The 24,647-nt window shown below is 47.0% G+C and overlaps 1 protein-coding gene across 10 annotated transcripts in view; it reads left to right on the top strand.

The window, feature by feature from the left end:
• SPTAN1 (spectrin alpha, non-erythrocytic 1) overlaps positions 1–24,647 on the top strand; it is a 61,663-nt gene that overhangs the window by 23,106 nt on the left and 13,910 nt on the right. For 4 of the 10 annotated variants that reach the window (XM_038549160.1, XM_038549165.1, XM_038549158.1 and 1 more), the window contains exons 12-40: positions 96–206; positions 896–973; positions 1,113–1,268; positions 1,501–1,705; positions 2,207–2,388; positions 2,728–2,971; positions 3,162–3,284; positions 3,851–4,068; positions 4,877–4,969; positions 5,518–5,652; positions 6,723–6,871; positions 7,929–7,988; positions 9,088–9,286; positions 10,466–10,570; positions 11,005–11,028; positions 11,754–11,789; positions 13,456–13,503; positions 14,451–14,542; positions 14,826–14,970; positions 15,076–15,257; positions 17,206–17,305; positions 17,480–17,677; positions 17,774–17,920; positions 19,041–19,144; positions 19,238–19,400; positions 19,777–19,791; positions 21,420–21,551; positions 21,954–22,091; positions 23,064–23,168. In XM_038549160.1, coding sequence (XP_038405088.1) covers positions 96–206; positions 896–973; positions 1,113–1,268; positions 1,501–1,705; positions 2,207–2,388; positions 2,728–2,971; positions 3,162–3,284; positions 3,851–4,068; positions 4,877–4,969; positions 5,518–5,652; positions 6,723–6,871; positions 7,929–7,988; positions 9,088–9,286; positions 10,466–10,570; positions 11,005–11,028; positions 11,754–11,789; positions 13,456–13,503; positions 14,451–14,542; positions 14,826–14,970; positions 15,076–15,257; positions 17,206–17,305; positions 17,480–17,677; positions 17,774–17,920; positions 19,041–19,144; positions 19,238–19,400; positions 19,777–19,791; positions 21,420–21,551; positions 21,954–22,091; positions 23,064–23,168 — 3,687 coding nt within the window. The remainder of the gene's footprint in view (positions 1–95; positions 207–895; positions 974–1,112; positions 1,269–1,500; positions 1,706–2,206; positions 2,389–2,727; positions 2,972–3,161; positions 3,285–3,850; positions 4,069–4,876; positions 4,970–5,517; positions 5,653–6,722; positions 6,872–7,928; positions 7,989–9,087; positions 9,287–10,465; positions 10,571–11,004; positions 11,029–11,753; positions 11,790–13,455; positions 13,504–14,450; positions 14,543–14,825; positions 14,971–15,075; positions 15,258–17,205; positions 17,306–17,479; positions 17,678–17,773; positions 17,921–19,040; positions 19,145–19,237; positions 19,401–19,776; positions 19,792–21,419; positions 21,552–21,953; positions 22,092–23,063; positions 23,169–24,647) is intronic. The other 6 variants (XM_038549166.1, XM_038549162.1, XM_038549164.1 and 3 more) reach the window with 4 other exon arrangements.

Genomic DNA, 24,647 nt, shown 5'->3' with positions numbered 1-24,647 from the left:
TCACACTTTGGCCAGCATAAGCTTTGCTTGCCGAAAGCCTTAAGAGATGAAAGGACTAGGGTGTCCCTCTGAGTGCTTTTGCTTTCTTTCTCAAGGCCTTCCTGCTGAATGAGGACTTGGGAGACTCTCTGGATAGCGTGGAGGCGCTCCTCAAGAAGCACGAGGACTTTGAGAAATCCCTCAGCGCCCAGGAGGAAAAAATTACAGTAAGACCCCTTCTTGTTGTACCTTTGGGTGATCCTTAGACTCAGCCCAGAGTCTATTCTTCTGAAGGGTTTCTGAGCAGATGTGACAGGATCTGCATGAGAGGCACTTCCGTGGGGGCTTCAGATCTCATGGTGGTGGGGGAGCATGGCCTGGTAGGAGGCCTGCCCCAGTTTACAGGATGAGATCTTTTCCTGACAACCTCTGTGACGATATTTACCTTTCACTAAAAGTAGTTAAAGAATTCAGGACACCTGGTTTGCTTAGTTAGTGGACCGTGTGACTCTTGATCTTGAGGTTGTAATTTCAAGCCCCACTTTGGATGTGGAGATTACTTAAAATCTTCAAAAAATAAAATTGAAAAGTTAAAGTAGTTGGAGCTCATGGAAGAGGTATTTTCCCCTTTGAAAAGAGTTCTTAGAGGCAGGAACTGGAAGGCTGCTAACCTGTTTTGACCCCTGTCTGATCATACCAGGTGTGTCATGAAATCATCTACAGTCTTGAAGGGAGCTAGCATGATAGTGTTGTATCTTACTAATAACGTCAAGCAAAAACTCAAAAATTAAGGGGAAAACTGTGTTATGGTTCCGAGTGTTTCGTGACCTGTTCAGTTACTTTGCTCTGGAGGCCAAGCTGTGCAGCCACATGCTTACCAAGGAGAAACCCTTAATCTTCCCTCTTTCCCTCGTAGGCACTGGATGAATTTGCAACCAAGCTGATTCAGAACAACCACTACGCCATGGAAGACGTGGCTACCCGCCGAGATGCGGTACGTTTCCAGGTTCTCCATGCTCCTGCCCTTCTGTCCCCAGCTCTCCCTTCTGGGATGCATGTTGCCATGTAGCCTCTTGATTCAGAAATCTCTGGGGAGTAGGAGCCAGAGATTCACGTGGCTTCTTGTCTTTCAGCTCCTGAGCCGCCGCAACGCTCTTCATGAAAGAGCCATGTGTCGTCGCGCCCAACTGGCAGACTCTTTCCACCTGCAGCAATTTTTCCGTGACTCTGATGAGCTCAAGAGCTGGGTCAATGAGAAGATGAAAACCGCCACAGATGAAGCTTATAAAGTAACGTTCCGCCAGCATTGCCATGTAGCGTTTGGCTAGGAAGCTAAAGGCAGTTCTCACAGATAAATTGTAGCTAAAGAAAGAAATAAGAAATTCCAAAATCATACTATTTAGTGTAGGCTGTTTTCCACCCACCCCTCCCCCCTGCCAATAAAGAGAAGTAAGAAGATAACACAGAGTAGTTGACATACTGAGGTTCGAGGTAGAACTCCCTTCTTCCTTTTATTGACAGGACCCATCCAACCTACAAGGAAAAGTACAGAAGCATCAGGCTTTTGAGGCTGAGCTCTCGGCCAACCAGAGCCGCATTGACGCCCTGGAGAAAGCAGGGCAAAAGCTGATTGATGTCAACCACTATGCCAAAGATGAGGTAGCAGCTCGTATGAACGAGGTCATCAGTTTGTGGAAGAAATTGCTTGAAGCCACTGAACTGAAGGGTAAGAGAAGGTATCTCTGGACTGTGAGAGAAATGCTAGGGGATTCCATGTCCCTTCCCAGTTAAGTGTAGGGACATACACCACCTAGGTAAGGTGGACCAGGAGACCTTGGGTGAGCAGGCTTATCTCCCATGTAGGAGTTACTTGCCTCACATTCTCAATACTTTTGCTAATATGGCAAATGTGGTAACTGGGGGAGCCTGAGTGAGAAGGGAGAGATTCAGTTAGCCAGCCATGACTGAACTGGGCCCCAACACTGAAAAAGCTCAGTTGAGAGCCGAGGGCATTCAGTAATTATTAGCTGTTCCTCTCCTGTGGGTTAGAATGCTTCTTGTAGAACTTTCAAGTCAGCATCTTGTGTTCTTTACTTTTGTGATAGAGGTGAAGCAGGACTACAATCCTGATTCATGGTCCTTCACTAAGATGCCATTGTTTAGTGAGTAATCTTGGCAGAAGGATAGTGTTAACAAATAGAAAATCAGACCTGCTCCTTTGACCCAGGGATAAAGCTTCGTGAGGCGAACCAGCAGCAGCAGTTCAACCGCAATGTTGAGGATATTGAGCTATGGCTGTATGAAGTGGAAGGTCACTTGGCTTCAGACGATTATGGCAAAGACCTTACCAATGTCCAGAACCTCCAGAAGAAGCATGCCCTGCTAGAGGCCGATGTGGCTGCTCACCAGGTAGAGTGTGGCTTGGGGGCTGTTGTCAGGCTTGTGGTATGGAAACAGAAGTGAAGAGTGGCAAGTAATCCCTCATTTTTGGAGGGATAAAGGGTGTTGATTTTCTTAGGTAGTCCTGTGTGTTCCCTATTCTTCTCCAATTAAACTCTTTCCTCAGAGCTTTCTGGAAGCTCAAAATGAGAGAAAGAGATGGCAAGAAAAAATATTCTTTGGGCTGGGAAAACAACTGTGTTACTTTTTATTTGTATATGATCAAACCACCCTTGAGGTAAGATCAGTCCAGAACCTTGATGCCAAGGCTGGTCCATGCTTTTCAAGACTCTCTTTTCCTGTTCCCAGGATCGAATCGATGGCATCACCATTCAGGCCCGCCAGTTCCAGGATGCTGGCCACTTTGATGCTGAAAACATCAAGAAGAAGCAGGAAGCCCTTGTGGCTCGCTATGAGGCTCTCAAAGAACCCATGATTGCCCGAAAGCAGAAGCTGGCTGATTCTCTACGCTTGCAGCAGCTCTTCCGTGATGTTGAGGATGAGGAGACGTGGATTAGGGAGAAAGAGCCCATCGCTGCGTCCACCAACAGAGGTTAGTCTATTTTCATCAGATAAGAATCACATCTGAGAATGGGCTCTACCCTTGACCATAAAAGAGGTGCATATCAGAACAAGCAAGGTCAAGTGTAACTTAAACTTGAACCCCAGTAGAATCTTAAGAATGACAGGACTGACTTCTCTCTTGATGGCTTGGATGACCAGGGAGCGGTTTCTGCTTTCAGGCAAAGATTTGATTGGAGTCCAAAATCTGCTGAAGAAACACCAAGCCCTACAAGCAGAAATTGCTGGGCATGAACCCCGCATCAAGGCGGTTACACAGAAGGGGAATGCCATGGTGGAGGAAGGTGAGCGGTTGTCATCGGGCAGTGGCTCTGTGCTATCACTCTTCCTGTGTCCTTTCTTTGGTAAAGTGTGTGGACTTAAGTCAGATTGGGCTGTGGGGTTGAGTGTTTTCCCTGTTCTCTTTTTTTTTTTTTTTTACTTTATAACCTTGACTAACCCTGCTCTCTCGATCTGAGTGTCTTACCTGTGAGATGTGGGTAATAACACCTACTTCTAACATAGTTGTGAGAGCAAGTAGGACAGTGTGGAACAGCCTGGTGCATGTCCCAGTGACTGAGGACTGGGGATGGCACTGTTAAGCTTTTATTATGTCTTGATGGTTCAGTCCCTGGTACTGGTTGGAATTACCTGCTTTGTAGAGTCTGGGTAGAGATCATGGCTTGAGGAGACAAAAATTGAGCAAATCACTTAAAAGGCTGGGACAAGCTCCTGCTAAAACAGGATCGTGAAGGGGCCTGGCTTGTCACAGTGGTGTAGCACAGGTGCCGTGGACACACGGAAGACCTTTTTGTCTGGCGACAGGCAGCCCCCTTAAACATTGTCCTCCCTTCCCTCACCTGCCTTCCAGGCCATTTTGCCGCTGAGGATGTGAAGGCTAAGCTCAGCGAACTGAACCAGAAGTGGGAGTCCCTCAAGTCCAAGGCCTCCCAGCGGCGGCAGGACCTGGAAGACTCCTTGCAGGCCCAGCAGTACTTTGCTGACGCCAACGAGGCAGAGTCCTGGATGCGGGAGAAGGAGCCCATCGTGGGCAGCACTGACTACGGGAAGGACGAGGACTCCGCTGAGGTGAGCGAGTGTGGGGAGTCTGCCAGGGCTCTCACTGGAGCCCTGGGTGTGGGAGGTGCAGCCTCTGCACTGTCGGTTTGATGAAGGCGTTGTAGAACCTGGTGTTTGCTTCCTGCTGTGGAAATGCAGTCATGCCAGAAGGAGAGAGGATACTAGCTGTCACTGCCTTCCACCGTGAGCATTTTGCCATTCTTGTCCACCTGTTCTCTCCACATGCGTATGTGCGCCTGTGTATGTGATCACCTTTTCTTTTCCCCCCCTAGTAATTAGTGTTTTTGAGTGAGGCTCTTCTGTTTTAATCAATAAAGGTCAACGCATAGCTCCTGGACCTCTTAGCTTACCAGTCTTCACAGAAACTAGAGTACTTGAGTGTTGACATGCAGCTTCTAGGACTCTCCAAGAGATGGAGGAGGGGAGAACTGAAAAGCCTGGGCAGCGGTGGCAGTAGTTAATGCTGAAGCCCTGCATGTGGCAGGGTGGAGGGAGCTTCCACACGGAGGGCAGTGTCCACCACACGCTTTTGTTTGCTGGTGATGTTTATTTCTGATGGGTGGTGGATTCACTGTGTGTGTGATACTGTGCTGTCTCCTTTTCTGTTTCCAGCAGAGGCACAGAGAGCAGGGAGAAAAGATACTATAATAAGTATTAGAGAGAGAGAGAGAGAGTGTGTGTGTGTGTGGAACGGGAGATGAGAAAATCAGCGTGTAACTAAACCACATCTTAGGAGGGTGGCAGGTCAGTGAGGTGTCATGGCTGGGGCGCCCTTGCTTCTTGTGCCATCGTCAGAGTGTGTGATTTTTGGTTTTAGGCTCTACTGAAGAAACATGAAGCTTTGATGTCAGATCTCAGCGCCTACGGCAGCAGCATCCAGGCCCTGCGGGACCAGGCTCAGTCCTGCCGGGTGAGCTGGGCTTTAGTTGAGCAGTTCCACAGCAGGGGCGGGGGAAGCTGCCAGGCTCAGGCACTTCTGGCAGGTGTGACGGCCATCGGCAATATTCTGGTGGCCTCGTTACAAAGTCTTGTGACGCCATGGGGATCCCTGGGTGGCTCAGTGGTTTAGTGCCTGCCTTTGGCCCAGGGAGTGATCCTGGAGTCCTGGGATTGAGTCCCACATGAGGCTCCCTGGATGGACCCTGCTCCTCCCTCTGTGTCTCTGCCTCTCTCTCTCTTTCTCTGTATCTCTCATGAATAAATAAATAAAATCTTTAAAAAAAGAAAACCAAAGTCTTGTAACACCAAGATGTATAAACCATTCAAAATGAGATTTTTTTATAAAGACTGAACAGCTAAAGTTTGGGAATCAATTTTATTGGTTGCTTCAGAGATGGACTCTCATAAACGTGTGTTTGGTAAATTTGGTACAGCTGTTGAAATTGGGAGTCTGTCCTGTGTCAGGGGACACACCATGGACATCCTTTAACTGTGTTTGCCCTTCCTTGGGATTTTTAGCAACAAGTGGCCCCCATGGATGACGAGACTGGGAAGGAGCTGGTCTTGGCTCTCTACGACTATCAGGAGAAGAGCCCTCGAGAGGTTACCATGAAGAAAGGGGACATTCTCACTTTACTCAACAGCACCAACAAGGCAAGGCGTCTGAAGCAGTCACGTGTCTCTTTCCGTCAGCACTACCAGTTTTGTTCAGTTGTGTGCCTGTGGGCCATTGTGTCTGAAATGAGCCTGGGTTAGAATTTGAGAGGAGACTTGAGTTGCCCAGGCAGTCTCCCTCTTGATGTAGGTTCATTTTGTGGGTGATGGAGAAGGCAATCCGTCCGTCTTCCCGAACACCCAAAGGTGGTGTGGTGACACATACTCTAAAGGGTCACTTTTTTTCATGATTATACACCTGTAGGTGGAGTTCTTTCTCTCTAGAGCCAGAGTCTGCTTTTCTGGAACTTAAAGCTGTTGGTTCTTAATCTAGTTGAAGATAGCTGCGATGTCACCCCGTAGGCTCTGGAAGTTAAATGCTTCCTGGTTCATCAGCCACCTTTCCTTGAGGCTTTGAGATGAGGTGGATGGTATTCCACACGTTATCTGAGAGATTGCAAAAGATACTTGTTCAGGCTGGAGAGATGTTCACAGCCTTGTTAAAAACAGTTACTCCTATACTCTATACCTCACAGTTTACCCTGATCATTAGCATTTGAGAAAACCTGTGATTTGTATTTTCTGTTGTCTCTAAACCACCTTCCAGTTTATTTCTGGTTTACTCAACAGCATTGTCCCATGGAACTTGCTGTGATAGTGGACATTTTATGTGTGTGCTGGCTCTGCAGTAGCTGTTACCACAAGTAATTATTAAGCACTAGAAATGTGACTGGTTAACTGAATTTTTAAATTTAATTTTATTGTAACTTATTTAAATTTACATAGCCACATGAGGCATATGGCCACACTATAGTGCAGTTCTGGGGTGTCTGCTGAAGAGAGGGAATGCCCTTCATGTTGGGTGTCGTTATGGCATCCTTGTGACACGCTCTCTACTTGGCAGGTGACAGAGGACTGACACTTCAGTCCTTGAGCAAAGTGACCTTGACGCTGTCACGAGATTCTCCTAATAGGGCCAAAGCTCTCATGTATGTGTGCACACGCACAGGCCTCCTTGGTTTCTCTCTTTCTAGGGAACTCGTGTTTCAGTTGTCCCTTTGTCTTCTCAGGACTGGTGGAAGGTGGAAGTGAACGACCGTCAGGGTTTCGTGCCAGCCGCGTATGTGAAGAAGCTGGACCCTGCCCAGTCTGCTTCCCGAGAGAACCTTCTGGAGGAGCAGGGCAGCATTGCTGTGCGGCAGGAGCAGATTGACCACCAGTAAGGGCCATGCTGGTGACCACAAAGGTCGAGGTGTCTCTCGGGGCTTACTTCACATCCCACGTAGGCCAAGCTTTAGGCAGTGTCCAGAGGCTTCAGAGCGACTGTTCTGGTGCCCGTGTGAACTCAGAACACCCTCTTCCAGACACTTTCCCCAAGTCCTTTTTAACCCATGGTGTTTCATTTGGACCTAAAACTCTGGATTAATACCTTTATTTTCCTTATTTTGTTGTTCTACTAAAGTGAGTTTCTTTTCTTCAGCATTTTCTAGACATCACTCTCTGAACCATTGTCCTTCAGTTGGGGGAGATGCTCTGGGATTGATTTTTAGAGGTTCCACACCCCTACAGCTCTGCCCTTTTTAGAGGACTATTGGGAGAGTGGCTCTCTCCTGCTTTCTGCTCTGAGATGGAGGTTATTTTTTATGAAATGGCTTTGTCCTCTGTCCCCTACCTAGCTAAGCTCCTGTATTGACCTATGTCCCTCCTGTAGGATGTCTTGCTCTGCTAATAAGCTCAAAAGTTTTGGACACTTGAAAAAACACTCAAAAGATATGTTCTCATTAGACCTTAGTGTAATGGAACTTTTGTGACCCTGGCGATCCCTGAAAAGATCAGTTATTTGTCCACTTACAAATCTTTTGTGTTACTGCTGAGACAGGAGAGTGCTTTGTGCCTGGCTCGTAACTGGGGGAGCAAAGCAGGTGGCCCGGTATGTGGCTGGAAGGGCATACTAGCTCTCGGGGTAGGCCTTTCCTTCCCTGGCCTTGCTCTGCAAAGTTACCAGAGTCACCTGTACAAAGAAAATTGCTTGCCTTAAGCCTGGCACACTTTTCAGGAAAACAATAGTGAACTAACTACTCTAACTTACTTTCCTGGCTGTTTCTTTACTGATTTCCTTCATGGCCCGGCCTGCTTCTGAGAACTTTTCAAGGACTCCTCAGTTGCCCCCACTTGAAGCATCCATCCTCCTGTTGGCCTCGGAGCTGCACTCTTCTTCCTATGGATTAATCCCACTAATTTGTGCATGCTTTTGCTGTGCCCCCCCCCCTGTGCAGGACGCGCATAACTAAGGAGGCCGGCAGTGTGTCTCTGCGTATGAAACAGGTGGAGGAACTGTGAGTAGGCGGGCGGCCTTGCCAAGTGCCCATGTCGGTTCTCCCTCTGCCACTTCTATTGAGAGCACTTGTTCATCCAGAAAGACGAGGTGGGGGAGGGGGCGGGGACTGTGCTGCTGTGCAGCTGGCTTCCCTCACCAGGGAAGAGGTGTCGGTGTTGCTGTGTCAGTCAATGGCCACTTATCTCTTCCACGCACAGCTGTGTGTTCAGAATGTTGTTGGTTCCCCTCCTGTTGGCTTTGGTGGTGGGCCAGCCACTCTTAGTCCCCAACTGATGGCCGGGTCCCTGGCGTTCCTTGGTAGGAAGGAAATGAAATTCCTCCCTTTCAAATGCTTTGAGTCTTGATACCTTGTTGCTGTCTTTATTTCATTCTGAGAAGCTTAGATTTGATGGTGATGGATTTTCTTTAACCTTTAACTTTTACTAAGTTAGTCATGTTCACATCTCCAAAGATAGTAAGTAGTTCAGCATTCTGTATTTTAGTTCCTGAGAGCACAAAAATTCTTTGATTGTTCTTAAGAAACCTTCCAACTAATGAAGTGGTGCAGATACTCTGTACTCGACCTGATTTTCCTTCTGAAGTTGCCAAAACTCTCTGAGAAATAAATATCACTTCCCTACCGTTCAGGGAGGCTAATGTCCTGGACGAGGCTACTGTATAGTTGGGTATGCCTTCCCCTACCGCCCAGGTCGGCTCAGAGAGTTCTGAGAGCGGAGGAGGAATTCTGTATGCCTTGTACCCAGCACACTCATTTCGTCTCTCAGCTGTGCTCGCATGAACCCCCATGCTAGACGCTTGGTTCCAGTCATTTGTGGTTGTGATGTTCTCAGAGCAAAACTGGCCCGGGGATGAGTGTGCCTGGCTGTCTAAGCCACCTAGTGGTGAACAGTAAGCGTGTACTTCTCCTCGGGGCTGTAGTGCTGGCCTGTAGGAGCTTCATCTTCATCTGTGTTCTGACACCTTGTCGCCTGGGCACCGTCATTACACATTCATGGGATCCACATCTCAGAGACACCAGTGGTTTGCCCTTAGGTTAGCACCTGTAGGAAGCTAACTGCCTGCCTGCCCCCTCTTGTCACCCTCTTCAATGACTTCAGGTATCACTCTCTGCTGGAGCTGGGCGAGAAGCGCAAGGGCATGTTGGAGAAGAGCTGTAAGCGGTTCATGTTGTTCCGTGAGGCGAACGAGCTGCAGCAGTGGATCAACGAGAAGGAGGCAGCTCTGACCAGCGAGGAGGTGGGCGCTGACCTGGAGCAGGTCGAAGTGCTGCAGAAGAAGTTCGATGACTTTCAGAAGGTACGGGAGGGAGGTCTTGGTCTGAGCTGGAAAATCATCCAAAGACTTGGTTCTCTGGACTTGTGACTGTGCTTTACTAGAACAAATATGGTACAGATTGTGTTCCATCCGCTGGGTGGCCATTTCTCAATGACTTGAATTGGAACTTTGATCAGTTTGGCTCCAAGGAAATAGATGCCGTTTTCTCTACTTGTTGGAAGAACTTTTTTGAACTTAAAATACAAAAATAGGTAAAGGTATTTTTTTTAATTGGGGTAAAGTTGGCATACACTTCGCCATTTTAATTTTTTTTAAAAGATTTATTTGATAGCACAAGTGGGGAGCAGCAGGCAGAAGGAGAGGAGAACCAGGCTCCCCACTGAGCAGGGAGCCTGATGTGGGGCTCAATCCCAATCATGACCTGAGCTGAAGGCAGACACTTAACTGACTAAGCCACCAGGCACCCACCAGTTAACCGTTTTAAAGTGTGTGGTTTGGAAGCATTCAGCACAGCATGGTGCTGCGCATCTCTGTCTGGATCTGATACATTTCCTATGTCACAAGGAAGCTGCATACCTGCTAGTCCTTCCCCAGGACTCCCGGCCCTTGGCAGCATGAGATCGGCTTTTGTCCTGGACTAATGTATTCTGGACATTTCATATAAACGGAATCCTATATTAATGTAACTTTTTACCACTGACTGCTTTCATGGAACATAACATTATTCCCAGTTCATTCTTACCCTGGTGGTTTTCAGGACTCCATGACGTTTTATGGCCGAATAGAATTCCATTGCATGCATAAACCACATCTTGTTTATCATTCCTACTTTAAGAGGTTTATAACCGTTAATATGGGTGGTGGGCTATTTCTTCCACAGGGGCTGGCATTAGAATTTCAGAATTTTAAAAACCTTTCTCCAAAGAAAGATGAAAGCAAATTTTCATTCCAACAGAGTAATGGTTTATGAACTGTTGTTAATTAAGCAAGTTTGGGACAGACTGACTCCAATGCCCTGTTATTTTTTTTACTTCCTTGATAGTGACAGTCAGGAGTTCTTGATTTAGGTGACTGCTGAGGAATAGATAAACTAGTTCATAGGATACCTGTTGGACAGGATTTATTGGTTCAAAGCATCTGTTTGCCCACCTTCTTTGAATTATTCTTGGAGTCTTAGTTATTATGGGCTTTGCTTTAAAGGATCTGAAGGCCAATGAGTCACGGCTGAAAGACATTAACAAGGTGGCTGAAGACCTGGAGTCTGAAGGTCTGATGGCTGAGGAGGTGCAGGCAGTACAGCAGCAGGCGAGTATCTGGATTTTACACTGAAGCTGTGTGACTGGCAGAAAGGAACTTGGTTCCTTCCTGTGTCCTTGCTAGCCCAATATGCCATGTCCTGTAGCATGGGGTTGGGGGTGGGGGCTGGGTGTGGTCAAGTCCTCTCCATCTCCATTTTGTTTACCTTCCTATATCAGGGGAAAGAAGCTCCTGTCTTCTCCATATGTCCATTTAATATTGTGAAAGTTAGTTACTGTTTATATGGCCCTTAATTAATAGTAAACTCACCCGTTTCTTAAATAAATAAAAGGTTTTTCATATAAACACTTGGTCTGTTAGACTCTTGAAAAGTTCTCCTGGCCCGTGGTCTCTCTTTTTGTAATTCTGTCTCTGGGTTTGACACTAATGAGTGTCACTTTGAGTGGTTCTAATAATGAAACTTGTTCCCTCTCTCCTCATAGGAGGTGTATGGCATGATGCCCAGGGTAAGTCTGTGCGGAACTTGAATGTGAGGAGAAGTAGGTGTTGGGAAAAATATAAGTCACGAGCCTATTAAGGATTTCTCTTCCCAAACCTTGAGATATAAAAAAAACCTGTGGAAAAGAATTAGCAGAAATTGGTTTCTATTTGCCATTCTCCAAAAGATTAAAAAAAAAAAAAAAAAAAAAAGGTGTCCTCTCTTCTGTTTTCTAGAACTTTTTCCACGGCTGTTTTTTTTTTTTTTAATTGTATTTATTCATAGAGACAGAGAGAGAGGGGCAGAGACACAGACAGAGGGAGAAACAGGCATTATACGGAGAGCTTGACGTGGGACTCGATCAAGGGTCTCCAGGATCACGCCCTGGGCTGCAGGCGGCGCTAAACCACTGCGCCACCGGAGCTGCCCTCCACAGCTGTTTGTTTTATTATCCTTTTCCAAGAATCCTATGAGTAGAACAGAGACAAAAATTGGTGATTTTCTTACCAAATTTCCTCATTCTCTTCATTTTTTGTCCACTCCATAAACTAGAGTTTTCCTGTCCTGATCGTTGGCTTCATTTCCCTCAGGTGGCCTTGTGGTGTGCTCTGAGCCAGCAGATATGGATTCCAGAGGGGATGCCACTCTGATGGATGGCTCTGGGGATGCAGCCTTGGACAGGAGAGGGTGGGGCGGGGGCTGTGTTGTTTTGAACTGCACAGCTCCCTAATCTCTGCCTCTTCCTTTGAATAGGATGACACGGATTCCAAGACTGCATCCCCTTGGAAGGTAGGAACTCCTTTGCCAATTACTGTTTCCAAAGATTTTCAGGAATAGAAATATTTCATGTGTTTTTCTGATGTGTCTGTTCTGACTGTAGAGGCTTGTTGGGAGTCTTTGGTCATTTCTGGAGTTGTTTGGGCTGGTTTCTTTCTTTGACCCTGGCATTACATTCTTTGACTCTGTCACATGTTAAAATATGATTCTTAATATAGAGAAGTAAGGTGTTCACATGCAAATGCTGAGAATGAGTTTGATTAGATGGCATGATACCCACGTCACTGCCAGAATGAACCTTGCACAGGTGGCCTTGTGTAGTTAGGTGTGGTCCACCCATGGAATTGCAGTCCCGGAGGATAGAACAGGAAGAAAATGACCTCTGCCTAGACACTTCCCCAGTGGCCTAAGAAATGTTTCCTCAAAGATACCAGATCATGCAGAGAGATATAGAAAGAGGAACAGAAAGAAATGTACCTACTACAGCAGACACTATTCCAGACAGACACAGGGAGGGTGCTTGACTAGAGTCCTTTGCTTCTGGCCTCACCCTTCCTTGGCCCTCATTATTCTGCTCATTAAAGAGGCTTCTCATTGGGGGGAGCATGCCTTTTCCCCTTGATTCAGCTTTCTCCCTTCTTCTCAATCTTAATTGGTCTTATATGGCAACTTATGATCATTGGTGGCTTGAGTGGGCAACATCCTTACTTCTCTAACCTCCTGGTGGAGTTTTTCTGGTAACAAATGTCTTTTTAGAAGTGTATTTCAAATGGCTTCATAAATGCCAGTGTCACGAAATTAATAAGTATATAGATTGGGTTTGGTTTTTGAACCCTGTACGCACCCATACCGGTAGAAAATGTCACTTGGGCGTGTCACAGGAGCATCTGATGAGCCTGATTTCCCTGCATCTCAGCAGGACCCTTGCTTTTTCTAACATATTTGAAGATTTACAGGTATTGCAATGTGGGGTTTCTTTTGGATAAAACTGAACAGGCTCTGCAATCCCAAGAGATGTCTGATTTGTGCATTGATGAGAAGAAAGCTAATTCACTGGTCTTTGTGTCGGTTTATTTTCCCCCTCATCTGGTGAGGCTGTTGCCCTTAGTTCAAGGGGGACACTGTTAAAGAGAAGAGCAGGCTGGTAGCTAAAAAAGAGATAAGTTCCTGGTATTTTTGTTCAAACAGTCTCAGCTGCCAGCATTTGTTAAATTGAGTATTTTCTGGACTGTTCTATAGTATGAATAGGAAGAAGACACTAATATTTAGTGTCCAGCCAGCTGGGTTTGGGGTGGTGGGGTTTAAGATTTTATTTTTAAGTAATCTCTACACCCAACATGGGGCTCGAACATATAACCCTGAGATCAAGAGTCATGTGCTTCACCAATGAAACCAGCCGGGTGCTCCCCACAGCCCGCTGTTTTAATTGTGGTTGTCACTACTCTCTCTTGACTCTTCACCGAGTGAACTTAATTAAATTGTACACTTGGGTGTTTCTCGCCTTTCCCCTGGTGGTTGATCCTTTATTCGTGGCTCTGCTCAGAATTTTGACAGTGTCCCTCTAAGATAATTTTGGTTGACAATTGGGACCAAATGAATGGCACTTGCTTCTCAGAATTGTCTTTTAATTGGCAGACACTTGATTAGTGTTGCTCTTCTGCTTCCCTCCCCTACATAGTCTGCTCGTCTGATGGTTCATACCGTGGCCACCTTTAATTCCATCAAGGTAAGAAACTGTGGCCAGTTTCCCTTCTCCTGACTCTATAGCCGAGCTCTTGTCCTGAGTAGTCACATGAGCTGTTGCACTTGTCACTCTCCTGGGGCCAATGGTATCCTGGGGAAAATGTCAGCTCTACTCTTGTAGGAGGGTGGTGAGAGGTTGGCTTTCCTGGTCAGGAACTCAGCAAGTCTTAGCAGTAAAGTTAGCCTTCCCTTTAGTTCTAGTGGGATCGGGAGCTGCACAAAGTGTAAGGTCCAGAAGACAGGGAATGCCTCTCTTGCCTCCTTACAGGAGAGGTTTGGCTTCTTTCTGGTCCCCATGGCATTTTGTCTCCTTGAGCACCAGGCCCTGCTTGGCCTACCATGGTCTTGGGTGCAGCTGGGCTCAGGGCTCTGGGGTAGTAGACTCTGGGATTTTTCCACCTGGTAGTTATTTTGTTTTGTTTTGGTTTAAGATTTTATCCATTTATTTGAGAGACCCAGCACGGGAGAGAGAGAGAGGAAGAAGGAAAGTCAGACTCCCTACTGAGCAGAGAGTCCGACCCTGGCCAGTCCCAGGACCCTGAGATCTGGACCTGAGCCAAAGTCAGACGCCTCCACATAGTAGTTATTTACGAAGCAGTTGCCCTGTGGAGGGCACCAAGCTAGGAGTTGAGAGTGAGGATAGGTCGGTTGCATGTGTCTGCAGCATCCGAGGTGATTCCAGGTAGGTATTCATGGAGCGTTCACACCATCAGATGTGGCTAACTTTGGCGAGGTTCTTATCTTCTGGATCTCTGCTGTAGTGTCTGTACTAATTTGTTCAGCTGGAAAGGCTGGAGACAGGAAATTGTGCTCTCCAGTCTTTCCTTGCAAGCTGAGCACCAGCCCTTTGGTCCTTTGCCCCTTGTTGGGAGTCTGGCATGGGTGTGGTGGAAGAGGGATGCGGCCCAGCTGACTGCTGTCTTCCTGCAGGAGCTGAACGAGCGTTGGCGGTCCCTGCAGCAGTTGGCCGAGGAGCGGAGCCAGCTCTTGGGCAGCGCCCATGAAGTACAGAGGTTCCACAGGTAAGGAGGAGCACGGGGCTGGAGAGGGGGTGACCTTGGCAGTCCCTAGATTTGCTGACTCAGATCTGGTTGATATTTGTGCTCTGGCAGCCGGGACCATATCTGTCATGGGGTAGATTGCTCAGTAAAGAGTGAGTGAATGTGTGTTCTTTTACTTGTTGGAGCTTTTAGTAGTAGCCACTGACAAATGTACAAGTGCCAGCTAAATATTTTTGTTGTGCTTACCCTATGTTCAGGGTAGCTGTGCTCAGCAGTCGCTAACCGCCTATGTGTCTCCCTTCAGAGATGCCGATGAAACCAAAGAGTGGATTGAGGAGAAGAATCAGGCCCTAAACACAGACAACTATGGCCACGATCTGGCCAGCGTACAAGCTCTGCAGCGCAAGCACGAGGGCTTTGAGAGGGACCTCGCGGCTCTTGGTGACAAGGTGAGAGGTGATAGTGCCATCGGCGTTTTGGCCCTGGGGCAGAGAATCTTCCACTTGGCAGAGCACAGCTCCCTTACTCGCTGTCTCGCCGCCTTGCTCCTGTAGGTCAACTCCCTGGGGGAAACAGCCGAGCGCCTGATCCAGTCCCACCCGGAGTCGGCCGAGGACCTGCAGGAAAAGTGCACGGAGTTGGACCAGGCGTGGAGCAGCCTGGGGAAGCGCGCAGACCAGCGCAAGGCCAAGCTGGGTGATTCCCACGACCTGCAACGCTTCCTTAGTGATTTCCGGTATGAAACCCAGAGGCCTTTGCATGGTCGTTCACATCCATTACCGATGGCCACTGTGAAATCCCCAGCTACCAAATGTCAGCTAGTCAAAAATAAATCTGCTCTTCCCTGTCCATGGATGGGCGTGCATGTGTCCATCATCTCCCCCGTTTCCTGCCAGATGGCATTCAGTTTCTTCCTTAGGCATATCTCTCACTCATTAGAGCTGCACCTTAGTCTCTTTCACAAACTTACTGTAGTTAGAGACATTTCATTGCTGTAGAAAAATAGGATGAAACCATGAATACAGTGACAACCTTCACCCGCAGTCACCAGTTGGCTTTACCTCCAAGGATACACTTCTTTGTTGCTAACCCACCTGTCAGTCTGTTGCAGATAGTTGGTCCTCTACCTAAATACTTGGGCCTGTGCCTCCTTGTGCCAGGCATTTCTGTCCTCCACCCTCACATCCAAGACCAACGCAACAGTATTATATCCAGCTCCCATTGAGTTTCTTCCAGTTGTCTTAAGATTGTGTTCAGTAGCCCAGGTTTTTGGTCCAGGATCCAATTAAGAATTCCTATTGCAGAAGTAACGTTGTCTCCTTAATATATAGAACAGTACCACTCCATCCTCTGTGTATTGTCTTTTACAGCATTGACAGTTTTCAACAGCCCAGGCCAGGTTTCTGGCGGAATGTCCCATGACCTGGGACCTCAGTCTTTTTTTTAAGGCTGCATAGCACTTCACTAGTGGGTGATTTAGAACTTGGTACCCAGGGCACCCATTCAGGACAGTGTTTCTTTGCAGCACACTTTTGTGCTAACAAAGGATCCACGTGTGTGTGTGTGTGTGTGTGTGTGTGTGTGTGAGAGAGAGAGAGAGAGAGAGAGGAGGGGCGGGGGGCGGGGGAGATCCTGGCATTTCCTCTGTAGGATAAGACTAGGCAAGTGATGTGCTTCACCTTCCCAGGCCTCTAGTAGGAGTTTTTCGTGGGGTTTTGTTCTTTTGTTTTTGTTTTCGTTTTTTGAGGTGAAGGTCAAATAACATAATCGTTACGTAATTTAAAGTATGTAATTCATCTGTAATTAGAACGTTTGCAGTGTTAATTGCAGAAAGGTGGTAGTTGTGTAACTTTTCACCACCACAGAAAAACACCCTGCAACCCATGTGAAGTCACTGCCCATTCCCCTCTCCTCATCAAGTCTGCCTTCGGTCTCTGGATTTGCCTGTTCCGGGTATATTTTATCAAAAGCAGCATAGGGCCTGCGACCTTACACACTGATTTTTATACCCTTATGTGCAGACGTCAGTAAGAGGCTGGGGTCAGCGCATACAGAGGCCTGGGACAGCTGAAGGCACAGGGAAGAGTGATTTCATCTGAAGTTCTGGAAAACTTAACCACGGTTGTTTGTGTTAGAACCTACTGTTCTGTAGGGTCAGAAGACCTTAGTTACAAACCTAGTTCGTTGTCTTCTGAGGAACGTTTGGTTTTTGTTGTTTTTAATTTTCTTAACCTCTCAATAAGATGAACAAGACGCGGGCAGCCCGGGTGGCTCAGCGGTTTAGCGCCGCCTTCAGCCCAGGGCCTGATCCTGGAGACCCGGGATCAAGTCCTGCATCAGGCTCCCTGCATGGAGCCTCCTTCTCCCTCTGCCTGTGTCTCTGCCTCTCTCTCTCCCCCTCTCTGTGTGTCTGTCATGAATAAATAAATAAAATCTTTAAAAAAGAAAAGGAACATTTAAGATGAACAAGACACTTTAAAATATTTTGCCCAGGGATGTAGATTATAACTAGCTAACCATTCAGTAGATTAACTAGTTAATGGATTAACTAATTGACCCTGTAGATTAGCTAGCTGACTCCAAATCATCTTTTGAGACCAGAACTGTGCAGTTCTCTTTTCCTGGACAGAAAGCCTACTTGCCAGGAAATGTAATAACTATTCCTTTGTGGGTCTGGTTGCCAGGGACCTCATGTCTTGGATCAATGGAATACGAGGGTTGGTGTCCTCAGACGAGTTAGCCAAGGATGTCACCGGAGCAGAAGCTTTGCTGGAACGGCACCAGGTGGGTAGACTGCCCGCTGAGCAGCAGAAGGGGAGTTGCACTGCTGTGCTGGGAAGACCTCATCCCCCATCACCATCCCGCTGCGGCCAGCACCACCCTTCGCTGCAAGTCAGTGGTTGACATGACAGTGGGCATTTAGTGCCAGTTACCTAACCCCTTCCCTCCTCTTGGCAGGAGCACCGGACAGAAATCGATGCCAGGGCTGGCACTTTCCAGGCCTTTGAGCAGTTTGGGCAGCAGCTGCTGGCTCATGGGCACTACGCCAGCCCAGAGGTCAAAGAGAAACTAGATATTCTAGATCGGGAGCGTGCGGGTCTGGAGAAGGCCTGGGCCCAGCGTAGGATGATGTTGGATCAGTGCCTTGAACTGCAGGTATGTGTGGAGGATGTCGCTTCCCATTTGCCACAGGCTTTCTGATGAGTGTCATGGCCAGTGGCCCCATATTCCCACCTGCCTCCCTCTCTCTAGCTGTTTCATCGGGACTGTGAACAAGCTGAGAACTGGATGGCCGCCCGGGAGGCCTTTCTGAATACTGAGGACAAAGGAGACTCACTGGACAGCGTGGAGGCTCTGATCAAAAAACACGAGGATTTTGACAAAGCGATCAATGTCCAGGTGAGGCCCTTTTGCCATCAGGTCTCCATGTACATTGGTCCAGATGGGTGGTACACTCTCTGGGCTGCTTCTCCTTTCTTTTTTTTTTTTGCTTCTCCTTTCTATCTCAGAAATGAGAATAAAAACTAGTCACTGACTTCACTCAGGGAGCTTTCGCTGCTCCCTAAAATGAAAATACTTGACATTGACCATGCAAAGGAAGAACGGCCACCTTCACCCCCATATCAAGTACCTGTGCGGACTAGGGAAAATGATATGGATATGAACACTTTTTAAATATTCTAGGTTCTGATACTTCTGAGTTTTAATAATGGAGATGCCACATGGCAAAAAATTATGGTCAAAGCAAGAACGTAAACATGTTGATAAGAAAAGACAGTGCAAGGATCCCTGGGTGGCTCAGCAGTTTAGCGCCTGCCTTCAGCCCAGGGCATGATCCTAGAGTCCAGGGATTGAGTCCCACATCAAGCTCCCTGCATGGAGCCTGCTTCTCCCTCTGCCTGTATCTCTGCCTCTTTCTCTGTGTCTCTCATGAATAAATAAAATCTTAAAAAAAAAAAAAAGAGTGCATAAACACCAACAACTTAGGAAGATGGGAACCTTTTTGATTTATAACCCATTTTGTTGAAAATCTAATCTTCGGGACACCTGGGTGGCTCAGTGGTTGAGTGTCTGCCTTTGGCTCAGGGGGTGATCCTGGAGTTCCGGGATCGAGTCCCACATTGTGCTCCCTGCATGAAGCCTGCTTCTCCCTCTGCCTGAGTTTCTGCCTCTCTGTGTGTCTCATGAATAAATAAATGAAATCTTTAAAAAAAGAAAAGAGAAAATCTAACCCCTTTTTCCCATTCAGCTTGATTTTGTGTATGATAACTCCTGGTGTCATAGCCCCTGTCCCCAGTGTGACCTGGAGTCTTCTTGAGTTAAACTCTACTCTCAGTGGTCGAAATCAAGCTTTCTTCTGGCCTTCTGCTCTCCCCCTTCTAAAGTGTCAGTGTATTCTGATCCCACCACCAGCTAGGTCCCAGGCACCCAGAATAACCACTCTCTTCACAAGACCTGTGGTCTGGGCAAGGCTGGGCTGACCTGCCCACCTTGGCCCCTCGCCTCTGTTTGCCAACAGGAGGAGAAGATTGCCGCCTTGCAGTCCTTTGCTGACCAACTTATTGCTGCCGGCCACTATGCCAAGGGTGACATCTGCAGTCGGCGCAATGAGGTTTTGGACAGGTGGGTGCTGCGTGTGCTCATGGCCCAAAGTGGGAGCCCAGCCCGTCTTGTTCTCAGGGAGGGTCACGTTCAGGTTTGGCTGCACTTTCTCAGGTGGCGACGCCTAAAAGCTCAGATGATTGAGAAGAGATCGAAGCTGGGAGAATCACAAACCCTCCAGCAGTTCAGCCGGGACGTGGATGAGATCGAGGCTTGGATCAGTGAGAAATTACAGACTGCGAGTGATGAGTCGTACAAAGACCCCACCAACATCCAGGTGAGCTGAACTGAGTGGCTGGCTGCTCATCTCTGAGGCGGCCTCGGTTATGGGGTAGGATTCGGTAAAGAAGGCATCTTTAAAGGGGGTTCTACCTAGTAGAAAACCGTTTCCTTGTGTCCATGCTGAAGCCGGTGAAAATTATTATAAGAAGCTGAGCTTGTGGAAAAGTACCACTAAATGATCAGACATGAGAAAGTACTTTTCTCACTGGTCTTCGTGGAAGCCACGTCTGCCCTGAAAAGTCTAGAGCCCCCTCTATTAGCTCTCCCCATATGCTGAGCTTCCCAGGGGAAGAGTGAGCTGCTGTTTAATAGCTGATATGTGCATTCACCTCAGTGTACTGAACTCTTGTTATTTTAATTTATTTTTGTAGCTTTCCAAGCTGCTGGTAAGTTTCTAATTTTTTTAAAGAGTTTTAGTTAAATGCACTCCAGTGTTTGTGTTCTTCGCATAGATCTTGTTGTGGCCACATGCGGTCAGCTCGTGTCTCCTCATCCACGCTTCTCATTTCTAATGACCCATCACACTCCATTCAAGTGTCCCTGTGGGATTTGGCTTTCTCTGTCGTAATTAGCCTGCAGCCCTGCGCCCCTTCCCCTTTCCCCATGTGTCACTTAGGCAAGTTCTGTACCATGTTTGATTTGGGGGCTGTAGTTAATTGCTGTCTTTCCAGAGGCGCTTCTTTTAAAAAATGGAAACAGTCGGCTTTTTCTGTGTGGACTTGCGCTCACAGTTCCTGGTGGCTGAGGACGGAGGGGTCTAGTGTGGCATGAGAGTTTTATGATGCACCCAGAGTGCCCAATCCAGAGATGATGGTCCCTGGAGAGGGACAGTTAAGTTGCCTCCGAGAAGCAGACGATCTGTTCCAAATCTGACGGGAACCAGGGTTAAGGAAAAAGGATGTCGTTACTCCAGGGGGAGTCAAGGGGACTTCTCAGTAAGAATGTAGCTCACAGATGGAAGAAATAAAGAAACAGAATAGGTGGGGTTTGAACCAAAGAGTGATCAGAGCAAGAAACAGAAGAGGGGAATTGGACTTAGCTCAGGATACTTGGGTATTTGAGACCTGTCTTGGGCTCCAGTGGGGGGAGCCCAGAAGGAGGACTCTCGATGTGAGCATCACACTCCTCAAGCCGAGCGGCTCCATCCTTTGACAGCTGCTGCCCCTGAAATGAAACATTTGATGCAGAATCCTTCCCCAACCATACTGGTTTTTCTTTTTTTTTTTTTTTTCCTTTTAGTTCTTTCTCCACCAAATAATACTTTCCCCCAAAACCCTGCCTTTCTCACCCAGAATTATGCCATATCTGTGTCCTTGCACCATGTCTTGTAGCGTTTCCCGTATCTCCTGTTTCTTTGTGGTTTCTTAAAATCCCCTTCAGCCCTAGTGTCAGGAGCCTGTCAATCTCGCAGGCCTGTCTTTTCCTAGCAAAAATAATTTCCTACCTGCAGTTAAGCTTGGATTTTGACAGTATCCATGAGTTTTGATTAACGACCGATACTAAATGAGAAGGTGGCCAAAGCCAAGGTCTGTGATAGCCGTAAAGTCTCCTCCCACCACAGAGGGTCAGCTTGCAGCTGCAGTGATCGATCTAGGCCTCCTATGATGAGCGAGCCAGATGGGTCGTATCTGTTAGATCTTCTGTCCATGGGGGAGAAGGTCGTGGATAGAAATTGATGTCCCAGTAGGTTAAACACTGCACTTGGGGGCTGGCATTTACCGTAGAATAGTAAAAAGTACGTAATTCTTGGGCTCCACTCCCAAGTAGCTAGTCCTGCCGATTGAAGAATTGACTCCGTTCACCTGCTCCTGAGCCAGTCTATCTTCATTCTCCCAGCGGACCAATCCCTAAAATACGTCATAAACTCTGTGACTTCCTTCTATGAGCAGTGTTGACACTTGTCCCTGTTCTTTGAGTTTCCCATCACTTACCCTTCCTTCTGAGAGTCCCTCATTCCTAAAAAGAGGAAACCTCACAGGACCTGGTTTTGAAAGGTCATCTTTTGGAATTTTAGAGCAAACACCAGAAGCACCAGGCCTTTGAGGCGGAACTGCATGCCAATGCTGACCGGATCCGCGGGGTCATCGACACGGGCAACTCCCTCATCGAGCGTGGGGCCTGTGCTGGCAGTGAGGATGCTGTCAAGGTATGGTCAATGTAATGACGACTTTGACATACGGCCATAAGGATGTAAGCAGATTGGGACATCTGGGTGGTCAGTGGGTTAAGTGTTTGCCTTCAGCTCAGGTCCTGATCCTGGGGGCCCAGGATTGAGCTCCGCATCGGGCTCCCTGCTCAGTGGGGAGTCTGCTTCTCCCTCTTTCTCTGCCCTTTCCCGTTTGTGCTTTCTTACTCTCTGTCAAGTTAATGAATAAAACTTTTAAAAAACGTAAGCAGATTAGGAGACTTCTGCTTACATTACAGATGGGGAGTATTGGTGAGAACCATTCCCATGAGGCTTTTTGCTCTCACCATGAATCATCTGGCTTTAGGAGAAGGGGCTCTTCATGGATTTCACCATGTCTGATCACCCTCTTCTCTTCCCCAGGCCCGGCTGGCTGCCTTAGCTGACCAGTGGCAGTTCCTGGTGCAAAAGTCAGCCGAAAAGAGCCAGAAACTAAAAGAAGCCAACAAGCAGCAGAACTTCAACACTGGAATCAAGGACTTTGACTTCTGGCTTTCTGAGGTAATGGCAGGTTTTCCTTCCCACCATCAGAGGATTTCTGGTCCTTCGGGATAACAGGACAGTCAGCAAGCCCCAAACCATGAAAAAAATCAGGGCACCCCTGATGCCCCTTTTCACAGAAATCTTCCTTTCCGCAGAGGAGTCTAATGCTGTAAGAGGTCTATTTGTAGAGGGAATGGATGTTTTGAGAAGAGAGCATACAGATGGGGATTAGACTGTAGCTTCCTCCTCTCCATGGGGAAAGCAAATAGGAAACGATGATAGGGTCCGTGTGGCAGGCAGCTCTAATGAGTCTATGCCCAGATAGAAACCAAAACAGCAGTTAAGTCAAGAAACCATATTTAGTAGATTTAGTAGAAAATTCAGGAGTACAGAAAGCATAAAGAAACAAATTTTTAGAGACTACTATTAATATTTCTCTCCAGCCTATACATATTTCCATCAATAGTAGTGTAGCCGTATTTTTATAGAGCTGAGCTCAGAATGTAATTTTTCATTAGTCTGTATTGGGCGTATTATCCTAATTCTTCCTAAACCTTTGAATAGCTGCGTAAGTTCATCGTAGTCATGCCATGATTTAACCATTCCCATGTTGTTGGACATTCAGGTGTTCCCATCCCAGCTTTTTCATGGCACATCTGCACTGAACATCTTTATGTGTTAATCTTTGCCCCTGCTGCCAATTCTTTCCTTGGGGGTTCCTCGGAGCCAGATTGCTGTGCAGTTTGTACCTCCGTGAAGGTGCTGGGACCTGCCTTGAGTTGTTTTAAGTCTGCATGTGATTGACAGGAAAGGAGGAGAGCTCAGGCCACGTGGGCTGATCCAGGCTGAGTCACTGTGATTGACAAGTTTGCAGCTAGCCAAAGACCCGGCCCAACAACCAGGCCTCCTGGATTTTCCAGAATACCAAATGTGCATCGTATACTCTATGCTCCACATGATGACCTTCTCCCTTTCCTGTTTCACTGCCAGGTGGAGGCCCTTCTGGCATCTGAGGACTACGGCAAAGACCTGGCTTCTGTGAACAACTTGCTGAAGAAACATCAACTGCTAGAGGCGGACATATCTGCCCACGAGGTGATCAGAGGGGGTGGCCAGGCCCTGCTTGGAACACAACTGTGCTTGACTCCTCAAGGGAACCTGCTGCATTTGGGGAAGGAGCGTGGTGTCCCACCCTTCCAGCCACGTTCTCAAACATAGTGGCCTCGGGGCCATTTTATAACCTGTGCTATTATTGAAGGTCCCTGAAGGAGTTTGTTTATGTGGGTTTCATCTATCAGTATTTACCATTATTTAAAAATCACATTTTAAAAGTTAAATTTTTAAAAGACAATCTCAAAGACTTTTTGTCATTCTCAAAATGACAAAATGATAGACATGGAGAACAGAACAGTGGTAGCCAGGAGTCAGGCACAGGGCTGGGTGGTGGGGCAGGGTGCAGCCAAGAAGGGATAGACAAGTCCCTTTGTACTCGCAGAACAATGTGTCTTGATTTGGGTTATGTGAACCACACGTAGGGGAAAATTGTGTGGAACTACATACACCCACGCAGACCTGGATGGATGTGCATGAATTTGGTGAATTCTGTGTAAGGTCTGTAGATGCACTAATGGCCATGTCCTGGTCTGCTATGCAAGCTGCTATGGTGGGGAGAGGCTGGATGAAGGGCACACAGGAGCTGGACTATTTTTACAACTTCTTGTGAGTCTGTAATTATTTCAAATGAAAAATTAAGAATAAAACTGAAAAATTGTATTTACTGAAAGTATAATAGTAAGCCCATTATAAATGAACAAAAGTAGCACTTTTTATGAACAATAGCTATATTTTTTCAAAACCAAAACAATACATAGTAAGAGTGGCATTGGCTGTATTTTGCAAATTTCTTTAACATCTAGCTTAATAAAATACAGCTGGATTCTCATAGCTGCTTCGGAATTTGGGCTGTGGGAGTGTGTCAGATGTGATGAAAACCCAGCCTCCCACAGGGAGTTAGAGAAGGGAGCAGTATTTTCATTCAGATAATCGTGGATACTCTGACACCAGACTCAGTGCATGGTAGTTGCTTAAAGGTTAGTTGCAAAGTGAACTCTGAGACTCTACCAGTTTTCTTACCATTTAATATTAAAATCTACTGGTCCATCTTAGACATGGATTTTTTTTTTCCCCCCACGCATGATGTTACAAAATCATTTGGAAAACATTGAATTATGTGGGACTTCTAAACATTAGCACCCTTTGTTACGTGTGAGCTCCCACATCACAGCCAGTCTCAACAGGAAAATCTTCATAAACTGAGCTGAGCAGCTGTCACCCCCATGGAAAACGCAGTTCCTTCCAGAAATCTGATTTTTTTTTTTTTTTTTTTTTTTTTTTTTTTTTTTTTGCTTGAAAGTTCATGTTTTACCAGTAGCAACAGACTATCTTCCTGAAAGCGACAGGTTCACTTTATTCATTCTGAGCAAGTCATTGTCAGACATTGCAGTTTGAATGACCATAGTTTGTCTTCTCATTATTCTCTCAGTGAGGACAGCCTGTGAAAAAGCGGTGAGTTCA

The sequence above is a fragment of the Canis lupus genome, chromosome 9, assembly GCF_011100685.1.
Source record: "Canis lupus familiaris isolate Mischka breed German Shepherd chromosome 9, alternate assembly UU_Cfam_GSD_1.0, whole genome shotgun sequence".
NCBI classification, from domain to species: Eukaryota; Metazoa; Chordata; class Mammalia; order Carnivora; family Canidae; genus Canis; species Canis lupus.
Note: the sequence above shows the minus strand (reverse complement) of the source record. Positions and strands in the feature narration are given on the sequence as shown.